Source organism: Atractosteus spatula, chromosome 12 (genome assembly GCF_055471065.1).
Source record: "Atractosteus spatula isolate fAtrSpa1 chromosome 12, fAtrSpa1.hap1, whole genome shotgun sequence".
Lineage (NCBI taxonomy): Eukaryota > Metazoa > Chordata > Actinopteri > Semionotiformes > Lepisosteidae > Atractosteus > Atractosteus spatula.
Window position 1 is genome coordinate 44,491,204 of NC_142717.1, and position 16,824 is coordinate 44,508,027.

The following is a 16,824-nucleotide window of genomic DNA, read 5'->3' on the forward strand; positions in this document are numbered from 1 at the left end:
AAACTCTGCACAGTGTTATTGGCAAAACACAATCGTCGTAAATTCGCTTTTCAATGCATTCTGTAGCTTGAGAGAATCATTTTAACTTTCTCATGCTTTAAATTAGTTTCAATTTCTAATTTATTCGTAACAAGTTACTGTATCCAGTATCATAAATTACAGCAATACTGTATAAAATTACTGTAAATGCGATATCAGAACAACCATGCATCTGCTCTTCTTCATACGTAGTTTACATGTGTGTCCCCCAACAGTGAAACACGAACCAGAGGGCACAAGAGGAAGCTACGTGTTAGAGCATTTAAAACTGCAAACAAGAAACTAGTACACAGACATACGTGAAGGACATTGAATAAAAGATGTCTATCTAAGATACGTTTGGAACTGGAAATTTTTGAAAAACATCTATTTATCAAGTACGTGCTGTGGCCCCTGGATACACTAAGAAAGAGTGATATTGCTATTGTTCAAATATACCATTGCTATTATTATTGCACTGCAAATACCACTACTGCTCCCACTAATATGACTACCATTACAGCCAATTCTACCACTGCTACTATAGCTGCTACTAATACTTCTACTGTTGTCCACAAGACATTTCCTTTAATATTGGTGCTTCACTTGGTCCACTTGCATTGGGGTGTAAATTATATTTAATATGATATCATTCCCATTTTAGAAATGTAGCGACAAGAAATCACTATTCAGTTTGCATGTTGCACCTATTACCCTTTCCAGAGGTCTTCTCTTGGTGCATTTCTTCTTTCATTTCCAGAGTGTTTTTGAGTTTCGTGGCCAATGCCTTTCACCAGGTATGCCCTTTAAACTTTGTTCATATACAGTAAGCTGACAAACTCTGCTGCATTAGAATGGGACATGCACTGAACATTCACTTGGCATGGTTCCTAGGCAGATGTCACAGAACATTACTTCTTCTCACACCATACAAGTACTTAATAATTTACTTTCAACAAACTCTATCGGGAATATTTTTATTCTACCTGAAGTGTTTGTCTCCTAGTGTCACCTGGAAAAAAATGTAACAGCTTTGGAAAGGTGGCAGATGTTATAAGGTTGTTCCATGCTCTGTTCTTGGACTAGAGGGCTAATGCACTTTTTCGTTTATGCACTCTTTATTTCAGTTCCTACCTTCTAACGTGACATAGGCTATAACCTTGAGACAGGATCTGTGCAACAACAAGGACAGGATTCTCTAAGTGCCTTTTTCGGTTCAGTAAGAGAATTTTGCACAAACCAATTGATTTTCTTAGATTTATGGATGAGGCAGGAGAAACACTACTTCAGCTATAAATTAATTGATCACCCACCCTCTGTTCTTATAATATACAATCTTTAAAGCAACTGCAGTCTCTCCTCCTTTTTGAGTTATTTGGCGTCTCCAGATCTAGGTAGAACAGATGCTAAAATGGATGATTTTGGGGGATATAAAAGAGGACATGCATGCTACAAATAGCTGCATTTATCAGTGCTGTACAAGTATTGACTAAAATTAAAGACCAAGAAATCTTCCGCAATCCTCAGTTATAAGTACACAAAATAAGATAATGGAAATTCTTGTTTTGATCAAAGAGGCTATATCAAATAAGTAATTATAGACTATAATAACGTACATTAGATACAGTAATAATAATCAAGTAATAAATAAAAAGTAACAGGTGAAGTCACAGAATATTAAAATGCTATAATTTCCAACACATCATTTGTTATATGTACAATACACCCTTTGAAATTACTGGAACAATTTATGTTGCAGCCTGGAATTAAACATGTTTTACACAAAAGATGCACTTTGAACAGACTGAAGTGTAGCTGGTTGGGTGGGAGGTTTTTTAAACAGGAAAAAAAAGAATGTCCAAAAAGCATTTAAAAGAACCCTTTTAAAAAATGTCTGTAGCTCGATGACTGAATAGTCTAAAGAACACAATACCAAATAGCCATTATTTCTCTGAGAAGAATCATAGGAGAGTTAAGATATGCTTCAATCTAAAACTCATTCCTGGCATCGCCTCAAAAGCATAGTGAAAAAAAGCAAGTGTTTCTACCATGATTTCCCACCAGAACTGTGAAACCTCATCAGGGATCCATCATTTGTAGATCTCCCTTTGACTTGTCATGTTCAAAACCCGTCAGATGCTTGTGAAAATTAAGGCTCTGGAGTCTATTTGATTTTCTTTGCCTCTTTTTTGGACATTGCTGCTGTATTTTAAGGAATCCTTCAGTTATCTTGGAGAAGTCCTAGTGGTTACCACTTGAGATTCTGCTTGAAACAAGAGCACTGAAAGAGAGTGACCGCTGATTGTTGCCGTTAAAACAAAAGGAATTCTTGTTTACATTGTGACTGATTACTTACTGAACCTACTAATACTTGACAAGAAATAGTTACATCTGGAGCAAAATCCATTTGCGTTTAGGCACTGGATAAGTATTAATTCAAAGAAACAGAGGTTTCACTATCAATAAAAAGTGCATTGAAAAGTTATAATACATTAGCTTTAACTTTTTCAGTTTTATCTTACCAACTTTCATCTTACCAAGGTGGATGCTGCACATTGGTGGTGGTGGAGAGGAGTCCCCATTACTTGTAAAGCGCTTTGAGTGGGGTGTTCAGAAAAACGCTATATACAGTAAGTGTAAGCAATTATTATTATTAATTATTATAATTATTATTAACTACACCAGTGTTAAAAATAATTTATCTAATAAATGAATTTAAAATAGCGCACATGATGAAAAAGCCTAATAAGAACATTTTAAGATACTTCAGAGTATTTGTAATGTACTGTAAATGTATTCAGGATTCCTTCTTTGCCATATAACAGCTAACCAAATTTGATCTGCTCAATCTGTTCCTATTAGAGAGTCCTGTCCACTGGCACTTACAGAAACCATTAGCAGTAGTATGACATTGTGAAACACTGACAGAAAACAGGGTTACAGTGTGCCCCAATACAATCTTCTGCTAGTGATTAAACCTGGCATTAGTGAATTATTAAAACTTGACCACAGAGTATGAGAAAAGTTTTCTTCCATCCACCTTCTTAATTAAATAAAAAAACAACGTTTCTCAATATTAGGTGTAGGCAAGATCTAATGTTATGAATTAAATGCAAATTCCTCTGGAAAATAGCTGTGCAAATAACTTATAAAGGGTGACATCGGCTTACGTTTTGCCATGATATTGAAAAGTCACCAACATTAGGTCCATAATCGTGGGAGGTATCTTTATTGTCTTTAGTTTTTACAACATGAGAAGGCTCGGCCTTGCTCTTTAGCGGTTAGAGCTTACCTGCCTATCTCAGTGATGATTCTAAAACATTCTGAAACCAGGCGATGACGGACCCGGCCGCCTCTTTGTACTGTACCTTGAACTGCGAACATGAGCTCTTTCGGATCCACTATGGGGACGCGCTTTTCGGGGCTCCTCTTGCCAGCTCGCCTGTGGCTGCGCCTCTTCTTCGACTCCCCCCAGAGGTTTGAGCCCCCATGCATGCTTGGGATGTTGAGAACTGCGATCCCTTCCAGAGAGATGTTGCTGAAATCGAGCTGGATCCCATCACACTGCGATGCGGATTCAGGGAAATAACAAAGAGTAGAAAAACACACTGGACAGTTTAGATGGCACTCGGAAGGAGTTTATCCATCATTACTGCATAGTAATTGTATGAGACACACTACTGTTTGAAGACACTGCCTTTTTGAAGCTTTACAAATTTAGAATGCAGAAACCACGTCTGGTGTGGCATTTTCGTTCAGCGCTTCATTCGCCCAACCGTCAACGTTTCTCTTTTCTTTCTCTCTATTTGCACAGTATATATAATTTGTAAGCTATAGTTTAGCATTATCCTGAGAAGAGTTGTTATTTCATTGCTTTTGATGCACCTCTCAGAGTGAAAAAGATGAGGGCCTCCACACGCCAAGCAACTAAATGACTTCAGACAGTAATTGTGACACACTGAGCCAATATGTGGCAGATCTTTGTGGAAGAACCGGCATGTCTATTGACACTTTTTGACTAACTTTGTGTCTTCTCTAATGGAAGCATTCACATTTGCCAGGTCATTTATATTACCGCAGTGTTATTTGTGAGTTTCAACATATGTTCTGAGAACGCGTCAAACAAAAAAAGAAAATTAATTTCATAATTAAAAATAATCTTATGTAAATAACACTGCAGGTCTCAATGAATCAAACACTCCCTGGATGTCAGGGCCCCCCGCTGTCCTCAAGTGGAATCTATTGTTTGTGTAATTAGCCGATACATATTTTTAAACTTATTTGCATATGCATTATATCTCTTGTAGACTGACAAGCAGCAGTCACAAAAAAAGTCAAATCCCCTCAGGGAATTCCTACAAAGAAGCATTTACTCCATATAATTTGCAGCCTAAATTAAAATAATTTGATCTTTGACAAGCTAGAAATGTCAAACAGAAGGGGGTCTTCTGCAAGCCATGACCTGTAGCTTCTGAAATATGCCTCATTTAAGTCAGCCACATCTTGATTCATATTTAAGCATGTTACTGTTTAAATAAATGATACGCATTCAATCTAATACCTTTGGTATACCCCTGCTGTTAATTAATGGGGGCCTCAGTCCTTGACACTAACTGGAGTTCCTTAAACAGGGGTGTATTGTGAAGAGAGATTGGACGGGACTGGGTTCCATTATCACCCAATATTAAACACAGCAGGTAGTTCAATGAGCTAATTATCTGAATCTCCTTTCATACCCGAGGTAAACTACAGGGTCTAAAATACTGCAGAAGCTGGGCCCTCTGTATTTAATTGTATAAGACATCGTCCTATGTTATCACTGAATTACCATGAAAAGGCTAGCAGTGAAAATTAAGCATTCAGCTACAGTATGATCACACATCATGTGAACATTAAAATAATCAACCACATGTTGAACGACAAATTTCTGCCAAAATCATACGAAAACAAAATGCAATGGAGGGTGGATACATTTGGCTGGCAATATACTGCTATCTTTTGTTGCCTGTACCATTCAGACCTACTAGTCTCTCACAGATAACTAGATTAATAGATGATTTAATACATGATTAATAGATAAGAACAGATGAAAAACAGTCCCAATATCCTTTTTTTCTCTTTGCAGATGAGTTCTTTCAAATGTGTTACAAAGAGGTTAATCTTATTGATTTTAAAATTCCTGATTTAGGTTTAGTCCAGTTGCACGCTTTGTGTTGCAATATTTCCGAAAAACAAACCCTTCACCTACTGATGCCCCTGTTGAGGATATTTAATGTTGAAGAACAACATTACACTTTGCACCAACAAGAGTAAATTCAGATGACTCATACCTTGAGATCCTCTCTGCCCTGTTTCTCTACTCACATATAATTTTCTTCTTGGATATGACAAGTTCAAATGTAACTCCACAGTGAATGATGAAGAAGGATAAATGGGCCACAATTTGATAATAAAGTAATTGAGGCATTTAATATACTGCATGTCGGAGTTCATACTGAAAGTCTGTAGGAGGATGTAGTTTAAGAGTCAGCAGACATATCACCCTGCAACTCACAACTGGCAACCCACTGAAGCTCAGCAGGTGTGACCCTGGTCAGCACCTGGATTGGAGACTCCAGGGAAAAACTAAGGTTGCTGCTGGAAGCGGTATTTAAGGGGCCAGTAGGGGGCACTCACACTGTAGTCTGAGTGGGTCCTAATGCCCCAGTATAGTGACAGGGACATTTTATTGTAAAAAGGCGCCGTCATTCGGATGAGACGTAAAAGTTAGGTCCTGACTCTCTGTGGTCATTAAAGAAATCCCAGGGCGTTTCTCGAAAAGAGTAGGGGTGTTACCCCGGCATCCAGGCCAAATCTCCCATTAGCCTTTCCCAATCATGGCCTCCTAATAATCCCCGTCTTTGAATGGTCTGCGGTCTGTGTGGGTCTTAATGGAACAGTATAGTGATGGGGATGCTGTACAAAATGTGCCGATGATTTACCAATCATGGTCTCCCAATAATCTGTATCTTTTTACTGCCTTCATTGCCTTCACTCTTTTCTCCTCCCCACTGAGAGCTGATGTGTGGTGAGCACACTGGGGCGCTTTGGCTGCCGTCGCATCATCCAGGTAGGGCTGCACATTGCTGGTGGTGGAGGGGAGTCCCCATCACCTTTAAAGGGCTTTGAGCGGAGTGTCCAGAAAAGCAGTCTATACTTCAAGTGTAGGGAATTAGTATTAAGGATACTTAACCAATTCAAGCCAAACCAACACCAGATGTTTGCCTGTTGAATAATGACTCCCAGAGCTAACAAGACTATTGGACTTACCCTTCATTCTGAGTACTGTCTGGACTATTGAGCTGCCTTATCTTTGCTGTGTGGACTATAGGGCTCTCCTGGCATCCTGAGCACTGTCTACACTATGTCTGCATTCTAGATAATGTCTAGACTATAGAGATCCCCATGCATTCTCTGTGCTGTCCGGACTAGCGCTCAGGTTGTATTCGGAGTGCTGTCTAGACTACAGGACTCACACAGCACTCTGAGTGCTGTCTGGACGATTAGGGATCTCCTTGCTTTCTTGTTGCTGTATAGACTATAGGCCTCACCCTGTATTCAGAGTGCTGTCTGGACTATAGAGTTCAATTTATATTCTGTCCTGTCTGGACTATAGGGCTCACCTTTCATTTGAAGTGCTTTCTGCCCACGTAGACTGCCTATAATATCTATGCTATCTGTACTATAGGACTCTCACTGCATTCTGAGTTTTATCTGGACTATAGGCCACTTCCTGCTTTGTTGGTGTAGTCTGGACTATAGGGCTCACTGTGAATTCTGATTGCTATGTGCACTGTACTGTAGGACTCACACTTCATTCTGAGTGCTGTAGGTAATATAGGACTCTCCCAGCATTCTATGTGCTCTCCAGACTATAGGACTTTCCCTGCATTCAGAGTGCTGTCTGGCCTATAGGACTCACCCTGTATTTTGAGTGCTGTCTGGACTATAGTATACTTACTGTATTATCTGTACTGACTGGACCTTAGAGATCACCCTGTAATTTGAGTTTTTAAACCAGCCATTTAAACTTGTAATACCTGTGTTTTAGTGCCCATCCACGGGACCTATAATGTCTCATTATTTGCATTTTTACTTTTTGCAGCAGACAAAATCTATGTTGTTGCCCCATATATAGTACAACTTTTGCACTTACTTCAACTTCCAAAAATTCATGAAGCTTCTTACAGGTGGCAGAAAAGGTTTCAGAAGTGCCAAATTCAAAGTACCAAAACTTGTTCTTCATTCTGAAATAAAAGAAAATGCGATTAGAAAGAGAATATAAATGCTCCACTCCCAAACTTTTCTAGAAGGATCAGACAAGTATGAAAAAAGCATCGTATTGAATTGGTAACCAGATGCAAATATGTTAATTAATTAAACAAATGTAGTGTCCTGTGAATGTTTCCATCTATCTTTTTAATGCTATAGTACCGTTGTTGTTTTTGTGCAATTTTCTGTTAAATATTAGGGATACCATGACATATAGTACAGTAGCTACATAAATCACTCATTCCAGTATGTATTGAGGCCACCTTAATATCAGGATAAAAATATTTTAATACAATAATGTGATAAGAAAGATTTAATTCCACATTTATTTTGAAAGGGGAATCGTACTATAGTACAGTATGTTTAGTATGAGTAGTCTCTTTCGTTACATATTTCCAGTGCCTACTAAAAGGAGGATTAAAATTATTGAAAGTTAAAAATGTTTTATGACTCATAAATTGCCTAAAAACATAAAACATGAATGTGCATCTTATTTTTGTAACATTTGAATTTAATCCAGATAATTACAATAAAAGAAGAAGTGAAGCACTGTTTGAATAATTGTTGTAGACAGTGGAGATCAGAAATTACTGTGTCATTTCACAGCATCCTCTGTGTAATCTTGTTTATATATAGCTCACAATTATATATTTGAAAATAGCCCACAAAATAGTAAAAAGTGGCATTGAAAAAAGTCAATTTACAGTGAATTGTTGTATGTGGAGCTCAAACACAAATGCTCAAAAATATGGAAAAACCAGTTTGTTTCACGAAACGTCGATTGTGAGAGGGAGAGAGAGGTTTAAAAGAGCACTTCAGCTTTTCTCTGCCATTAAGGCCTAAATGGCCTAGAAAGTAAATCAATATTTCCAGGCAGCTTTCTGGCTACTATTTAGGCAGCGAAGATGACTTCTCTTTGACTTACTGCACTCCTCTGGGAGTTAGTCAGCCTTGAAGAGTTAATAATAAGTTACTTACTCTGGTGATCTCTTTCAAGTGTAAACAGACAATATACAGTGTGTCACACTCTGTCAGGGCTCCAGGGCTGTTTTACCCTAACGAGTATTTATGGGTGTTGCATGGGCATACAAATTATCCAAAGGTAACACAAGTGCAGCGTAGGGGCAAATGCATTTTGACAAACTGTTTAATACAATACAGAATGCACTGTACAACGAAGGCTTCCACAGATCTTTTTGGCGACCTCCAAGGGGTTTTAAGAATGGAAATCATTGGTAAAAACAACTGGTAAGAGTTGCCTGTTTTCCTTTCCCAGAAGAATGTTTTTTCTAAGACAGCTTTCATTAAAATATTTTAAAGCATAAAGTATTTCACAGCCTTTGGAAATACTGAATATGATTATGTTCTTTTGACTTTGCTAAGACTCATACTGTACCTCAACTGTTTATTTCCCAACCACAATAAAATACAAAACAAAATACAATTATATTCTCCACCCCATACAAATCCTCCAAAAAAGCTCCAGTAAGAGAAGCCTGCAGATCAGATGCTTAAGCAAAACACATTCATAAACCTACAGTATAGTATATGGTGGATACCAAATTCATAAAGTTTCTAACTCAGTGCTCAAACTCAGTCCTTGATTACTTGTTACTCAATTAACCATTTGATTCTAATTATTCCCTTAATTGTGTTAATACAAGAGGGGTCTGCAAACTATATCACGTACACTGATTACTCATTGTTTTTTTCTACTTCATACCCCATTGCATCTCAAAAAAGTGAATTGATAAATATAAACCATTTTGGTTATTTCAGAAAAGACCAGTTTCAATTTAACAAGGGTGTCGTGGTAAAAAAAAACTGTACATCGCATGATTATATCGGGGATTTCCAAACATTTTCTCAGGAATAATCTCACAACCATCAAAAACTGGTCTGAGATCTCTAGCTGCACTGCCCTGATGCATAGAAGACAATAAATAGTCTTAATAAGACAATAGTCTTATTGTCACATAACAGTGAAACCTTTGCTGAGTGCTGTTTTGAATAACTGTAGGACATGTATTTAACATAGAAACATATAAAAATAAAAATCAGTTTTAGCATACAAATACATTTGCATGTCATCAGCCCAGCAGTGATAGCAAATGTCATGATGAATAATTATTTGACCCAGAGGTGGCATTAGATCTAAAATAGGATAAGTGCCGAAACAGATCCCTGAGGAATGCCTGGGATAACACCGCTGACTTCAGAACTAATCCCGCCCAAGGTAACAAATTGTTTTCTGTTAGACAACTAAGAAGCAAACCACTTTAGAAAAGCACCACCAGAGACCTGCAAAAGTTCTGTAATCGATGTCGCAGCATATCACTGCCGCCAGTGTCAACGGCAGCACTAACGTCCAACAGAATGAGCAGAAATGGTGAGTGTGAGTCAGCGGTCATCACTAGAGCTCTCACCACCCGAATCAAGGTGGTGCAGATCTGAGACCGGAGGGAAAGTTCCAAAGAGACCAACAGTCCCCGAAAAGGACCGGAGCCGAGATGCAATGATTCATTTTATTGTTTTAGCCCAAACTCTTTTACAATTCCCTCAAAGCAGGAGGAGTTTGCCTTTGGCTAGAAACTGGTGCTCTATGGGCCTGAACCGAGCAACTGTGATCCAACCCCGGAAGGGAAGGGCAGAGCGCAACTGCACCTGTTACCCAAGCCACAGCCACCACACTAAAGTCTGTAAACTGCCCTTTTGCACTAGGATACAGGCCTCTTCTAGGACCCACACAACAAACGAACCTTAAGAAAGCAAGAGATCCTCTCTCTGAACAATTTCATGGACTAAAACACAGAGCTGTGGGGACAGATATTCTGGCCTTGTTACCCAACAGGCACTCTGAATCCAGAGACCAGAGCGATGTTATATATGTACTATACAGTATGTCTGACCAGAAAAAAACAGCAAAGAAAAGAACAGCCTAAAACTGATAAGCACCTGCTTTTAAAAGATAAAACTCAAAACACATCCCAGCCTTTCTGTGTTTATGACTTGTGGAATTTTTATGTAGTATCCCTGTGAATGTCAAAAGTTACACTGATGTGCAAAAGGCTCAGAGATTTCAATTACGTACTGTAACCAACACCATTATATCAGCCTGCAACTCACCACTGGCAGCCCACGGAAGCTCAGCAGGTGTAAGTCTGGTCAGTACCTGGATGGGAGACTCCTGGGAAAGCTGTTGCTGCTGGAAGAGGTGTTAGTGGGGCCAGTAAGGGGTGCTCACCCTGTGGCCCCTGTATAGTGGTGGGGTATACTATGCTGTAAAAAAAGGCACCGTTTTTCAGATAAGACAAAACACCAAGGTCCCGACTCTTCGTGGTCATTAAAAATCCTAGGGTGTTTCTCAAAAAAGAAAGTAGGGGTGTTAACCCCAGTGTCCTGACAAAATTTGCCCCTGGCCTTACCAATCATGGCCTCCTAATAATCCCCATCTATGAACTGGCTTCATCACTCTGTCCTCCTCCCCACTGAGAGCTGGAGTGTGGTGAACATACTGGCACACTATGGCTGCACACTGGTAGTGGAGGAGGTGATCCCCATTTCCTGTAGAGTACTTTAATTTATTATTGTTTCAATTATTCTGCTCTTCACTTAGTGCTTTTCATTCATTGTGCAAGAGGAAACATAGTTCTATGGCTATCTTGTACTGATGATTTAACCATTTTGTTTTAAACTACCAGTTAATCCTGATATAATGGATTTTTTGTGTTTCTGCCTTTTCTGCATTTCTTGCAAAATACTTCCCTTTAAAAAGCAATTAACAATGTGGCTTCACTGGATACCCATTTAGCAAAACATTTTCAATGCTTTCTATATATAGGATGGCACTTTTATCTTAGTTGAACAATTCATTGAAATATTTAAAATATTTTGTGATTATATGTTATCCCTCCACCCTGCTCGTCTTGTTCAACAACCTGCTTATAATAACACAAAAATCCCTCAGTAAAGTACAGTACATCCCTGTAGTTCAAGGGGCTATGGGATTAGTGATCAGTGTTACCTGTGCTCTGCTTTGCAGGATTGATGAGGCAGTAACACACAGTGGCCGAGATGTATCTGAAAAGCACCTCATCTTGTTCTATAATTAGCAGTTTATTAGCATTCTTAACTCAAAAAGGAACTGACCAAAGGCCACTTAACGGGACATCATAAGCCAAAAAATAAAATTGTGAGCACGTGCAATTGTGAACTTTGTAGAACCACCTTAACCTTTGAGCTTCACGAGGAACAAATTATTTTAATGATGAAGAAAGTCTGACAATGAGTCCATTAGATTTGATTAGTAAAGTTGATGGATTAGCTACTACGTCTCTTCATATTGACTGCTCATGAACAGTTTACTTTGAGTTGTTAAGCTCACGTCTTTGAAGGCTGTAATCAATGTGAATTAAAGATTGCTGAATGACAAGCTTGATTTCTTCTCTCTCAGTCTAAAATGTAAGATCAACAATCAAAGTTCTTATTATAGAAGAAAACAGTGTTGGAGGCTTTGAGGAAATTATTGATACTCAAATTTTTTTAACTCTTGTTTGTATCTAAATTGTCAAATAATTTTGCATAGAAGTGTGTATAAACTTTAATATATAGAGCTGTTTACACGATGTGAAATAAAAATATTTTCATATTTCATTATATACTGTACAGTGTATAGTTTTATAGTATTCATAATACAGTACTGTATATGAATGTAAAATGTGCCTTGGGGAATTAGGAATATAATTGTGTTAAGTATGTTATGCATTAAGATCTGTGGTTGGATGGACAGAGTGAAATAATAAAAGTGGACTTGCATTCTCCCATAACACAGAAGCCTCCAAAAATCTGTTCCTCGTGCATATAGAATTTGCATACACTTTGCTGTTTAATTTTATTGCAAAAAAACCAAAACAAAACTGATATAAAAGTCAACTGTGATTATTTTTTATCTTGTGCAAATAAAGAAGAAACAAACAAAAATTGTTCCATTTAAATATGCTGACTGGACATGTAAAGCAAAGCAAGGCTGGAGCGGTATCAAAAGAAATGACCTTTCCTGCTCTTGAATTAAAATGAACTACAAGGATATATTAGTATAACCAGACCAACAATCACTGGATTATTGATTTGCTCATTATACTTTTGTCAGGACCATTTAGTGATTTTAAAAATGAGCTTTCATTAGCCACTTACAGCAGAAAAATAGTCTGTTTGATTTATAACGTGCAACGTGGTCAATAGATACAAAGTGTAGAGCTTAGAGGGGAGAAAAGGGAACCATTGGTTGACGAGGCTACTCACTATGATACTCTCCCACATGAACCAAAATCTCAGCTCTGATTAGTGCAACTGGGATTTAGTTCACAAAAGCATCTGAAAAACTTTTACTCATTTTCCAGATGACTGCTATATACGCAAAGCCTGGCCTTTGTTTTTTAACATAAAAAAAATGTCTGGGCTCCTGTCATACCCAGGATTCCAACAGGCTTTTACAGACATGGTTACTTGAAGTGTTCCTATTCAGTTTATTTATTTATTTGCTGAGCAACAAGGAACCCAGGCCACTAGTGAAGAGCATTGGCTGTTGTAATAGATAAGATACACAAACAATTGAGAGTGTGTTAACATTCTCCAGCCTTTATCCCAGCACTACACTCCACACATGAGCTGAGGAGACAGAATCTAGATGACTACAGTGTATTCCAGAATTCCACTGTAGATTCCTGAATGACACGAAGTCAGAGAAGAGCAGCTGACCTACTGTAGCTGAGACTGGTTCTCATTCGTGCCTCGATTTTAATCTTCACCATGCTTTAATCTTTATCTCTACACAGTCGATAAATCATGAATCATAAAACATACTTCCATAACTAAATAAATATTGAACGTGTAATAATCCAGTTACAGCGTTCTTTATTAAACCTCTCTCCTCCACATTTGCAGATATAGAAAAACTATCGTACTGTACGTTGTCGCCTTAAGTTCACAATGTTAAATAAAACAGAAACTTGTTCATGGTTAACCTTTAGGTTAACATTGATAGCTGATGCTCACAAATCAGAAAGCTGCAATGAAAATTCACAATTGGTTATCTTGCCTTGCTTCACTCAAACATAAACTCTCTGATGACATTATAAAAAGAAAAATGTGCATTTTTGTAATTAAAGTAATTTCTCAAAGGTAATTTCTAGCCTTCAAAATACCGTGCAGGCTAGAACTTTCTTGCTGCTTTGCTTGCGTGGTCTCCTGGGGTTTCTGATCATGTTGCTAACTGGAAAATCTTCCCAAAGAGACACCATTTAGATGACAGTGATGATGTCAACAGTGTGTTCAGGCACGTTTCCGTAGCAATGCTCGTTATTAATGAAGGTCTGTCTTTGCATTACAAGGAGTCACTCCACAGGGGCTCTGGTACATTAGTCCCACTAGTAATGTAATTGTCACTAGAGATTCCTTTTGTTATTTCATTCTCAAATTTTAACAAGGCAATATATACTACAGTACATCCATTTTAAAACGGATAAAAGTGTAAAAAAATACAAGAGTGAGTTATTTGAATGAGAGATCTTATTTCAAGTAACCGTACAGGAAGTAGACAATAAAAGAATATACGGCAGTTTATAGCTCTTTGTAATGATTTTGAACTATTTGCTTCATTAGTTTACAATTTGTGCTCCACTGTGAGATTCTGAGTTTTTATCATTGCTTGCTAAAAGCAATGGGAGCATGGAAGTAATTGAAAGATAAACAGTACAGTAGATGTAGATATTGTTTATACCATACTACTATGCTATACTGTACAATTCCTCATCATCACTAAATAATTAGATATACAGTACTCCAATGCCCTACATGGAAATAATAGTAAAGCATTTATAAAGCAAAATGTAAAACCTCTAAACATTTGTCACAGGCTGTAACTAATTCACCCTCTCATACCTCAGACTTGATGACCATACAGAGATCATATCGAACTATTATATCAAACTGGCAGCAATGATTGCGTTGATCTCTCACTCGTTGTTGCCAGCTGTTCCACACCATACAGGGTGACAGAGAGAGTAATACAATACAAGCAGAAATAACACTAATAAACAGAAATAACAGAAATAAACTGTTCAAAGTGACCAAGATAACTTTAAGCCAGTCTAATACATTGTCATGATTGAAATCCAGTTGTCTTGGTTTCCTCTCTAAGGCTGTCTGTGTTCCTCGCATGAATTACTGGTAACTGCTTCTTGAATTTGAAGACATCCTGCATGTGTGACAGGGAAGCCCTTACAACTCAGAAAGACATATTCTTTGCTGTTTTTATGTTTACAGTCAATAACTCACAGCTGCTCGATGATGACAGCTTTGTGCCATTTCAGCTCTACTTTGCCATTAACACGCATCCTAAGCAATTTGAATCTGCCACATTAAACTATTTGAATATGTCCTGTGTTAGTAAAATTAAAGGTAAAAATGAATGAACAATGTTGGATTGATGTACGGCAATGCTTTTTCTCCAAGTGATCTCAAGATGGCTTGCCAAGACGTCCCACTGCCAAAGACAGCAGCCTTGAAATGTGGCTTCTGTTGGGGCGTTCTGCACCCACACACCCACCCTAATGAAGAACAGGGGCTGTCTAACAAGGGGATTGACGGAAATGCCAAGATAAGGGCAGCTTCAGCCAAACGCTAATGACCTGCATTGAATTTTGGGCACAATCACGGGGCCAACGCAGCCTCCTGGGTGCATATGGGCCGTGAAATTACAGCGTGTGAAGACAAACCCGAGACTCCCAACACTGGAGCTCAGCTTGGGTCCATGCATTCTCCAGTGCGGCATTTTCTTCAAAGAACTTGTACCCCCAATTGGTGCAATATTTTCGGGTTACCAAGTCTGGCGTTCTAAATTCTGGCTAATTTAATATTCCCTTCACTCTGTCCGTACCCCTAGCTAAAGTACATCTCTCACACACCACACAGCAGGAAGTCCCCGGTCTGAGGGTGCTGTAGATCAAAATTTGCCTTTACTATGCCTCTGTTTTTTAAACCCCAACCCATAACGCTCTTACTACAATGTATTACACAAAAGTTTGACAACTTCTTTATCAAGAGAGCTTTTTGGGGTCAGTTTTCATGGTTTAGTGTCCATTCTGGGATTTTTGTCCTGTATTTAATTTTAATCTCCTATCATGTCATATTCTAAACAAGATGTTGCTATTCACTCTTATGTGTACAGAGTTCATGGAAAATTGAAATCAACAGTGAGTGCCCATTAGGAAAACAATGAATTTTCGACTTTCATATAATCAGTTTGTCTTCCCTTTAGTTTGTTTTCCATTTACATCCTCAGCAACTTTTGTTGCTGTAGCTACCGGTAATCTCATACCTGATGACTGAAGGTTTTATTCAGCAAATCATTGACGTTTCTTGTAATTTCCCTCACAGAACACCCTTGTTTGTGGAGAGTAGTTAGAGATATAGTACATGATTATCATATTCTGTCACCTTCCTTGGAGCTATGGTAACCCAACTCCTAAACACTCCCGGGAAGTGTCTGCAGATGATAAAACGTAGAGGTGGTAAATGAAGGTTTGGAGTTGTTTTGTCAGTACACAAAAAAAGAGATGCAGGTGAAAATACAAAGTGTAAGTGGGGCTGTCTGCTGGCTCCTAATCAATGACTTTGATTCACAAAAGTTATTTCATTGTGCCCATATATTTAAAGATTCTAGCCTGTTAAAACAGGCAGAGTAAAATACTTTGTCAATCAAAGCTTCCACCAATTACTGTAGATGGTCTGAACAGCCTTACTAACTTCCTGTGAATGACCGCTCAGTCCAATACAGGTTATCAGTATTATCAGTCATCAGTATTCCAGATCTCAGCAGCCAGTGGGCTTATGACTGGATACAGTCTGGGCTGAATGCCCTTTGATTGCTGGGTACACACATGTACATGTACAGTACACACAGGCAGCAATAATAAACATCATGGCACATAAAAATAATAAATTAAATAACAAAATAAACTTTACTGTAGTAATAATTAAGTCACCCATTCCTTCAACAAACAATGAATCAGATTACACATGAAATTGTTTCCATTTGGAGCAGGTAAAAAGACGATCATGTCTTCTGTCTGGTAGTATTCCAGGGACAGTTTTATGCTGATTTTTAGCAAACTAAAATCTCCAAAGACCTCACAAGGAAAATCTTGCTCACTTCCACAAACTGTGAACTTTAATAAAAGAGACAACTTAAATTTCAATTCTACTGACAGACCTTCCAGACTGCACCTGCCTAATGCACTGTAATATAATTAATCCACCCTCTCCCTCTGAATTTACCAAGACATGTTTCTGTATTCTGCATTTCAACAAATTCTGATCCATGATCACTTCAAATAAAACCTTTCTGAGGCACATAAAAGGCACATTTTGTAGCTCATAAACCAGACGTTTTCCAAAGGCAAGATAAATCGAACTGCTTGCTGTATAAAACAGTCA

The 16,824-nt window shown here is 38.2% G+C and overlaps 1 protein-coding gene across 1 annotated transcript in view; it reads right to left on the reverse strand.

The window, feature by feature from the left end:
• Positions 1-16,824, reverse strand: part of dgkb (diacylglycerol kinase, beta) — a 100,005-nt gene that overhangs the window by 18,771 nt on the left and 64,410 nt on the right. Inside the window, exons 20-21 of the mRNA XM_088929133.1 lie at positions 7,214-7,304; positions 3,387-3,582 (exon numbers count right to left, since the gene is read on the reverse strand). Coding sequence (XP_088785259.1) covers positions 3,387-3,582; positions 7,214-7,304 — 287 coding nt within the window. The remainder of the gene's footprint in view (positions 1-3,386; positions 3,583-7,213; positions 7,305-16,824) is intronic.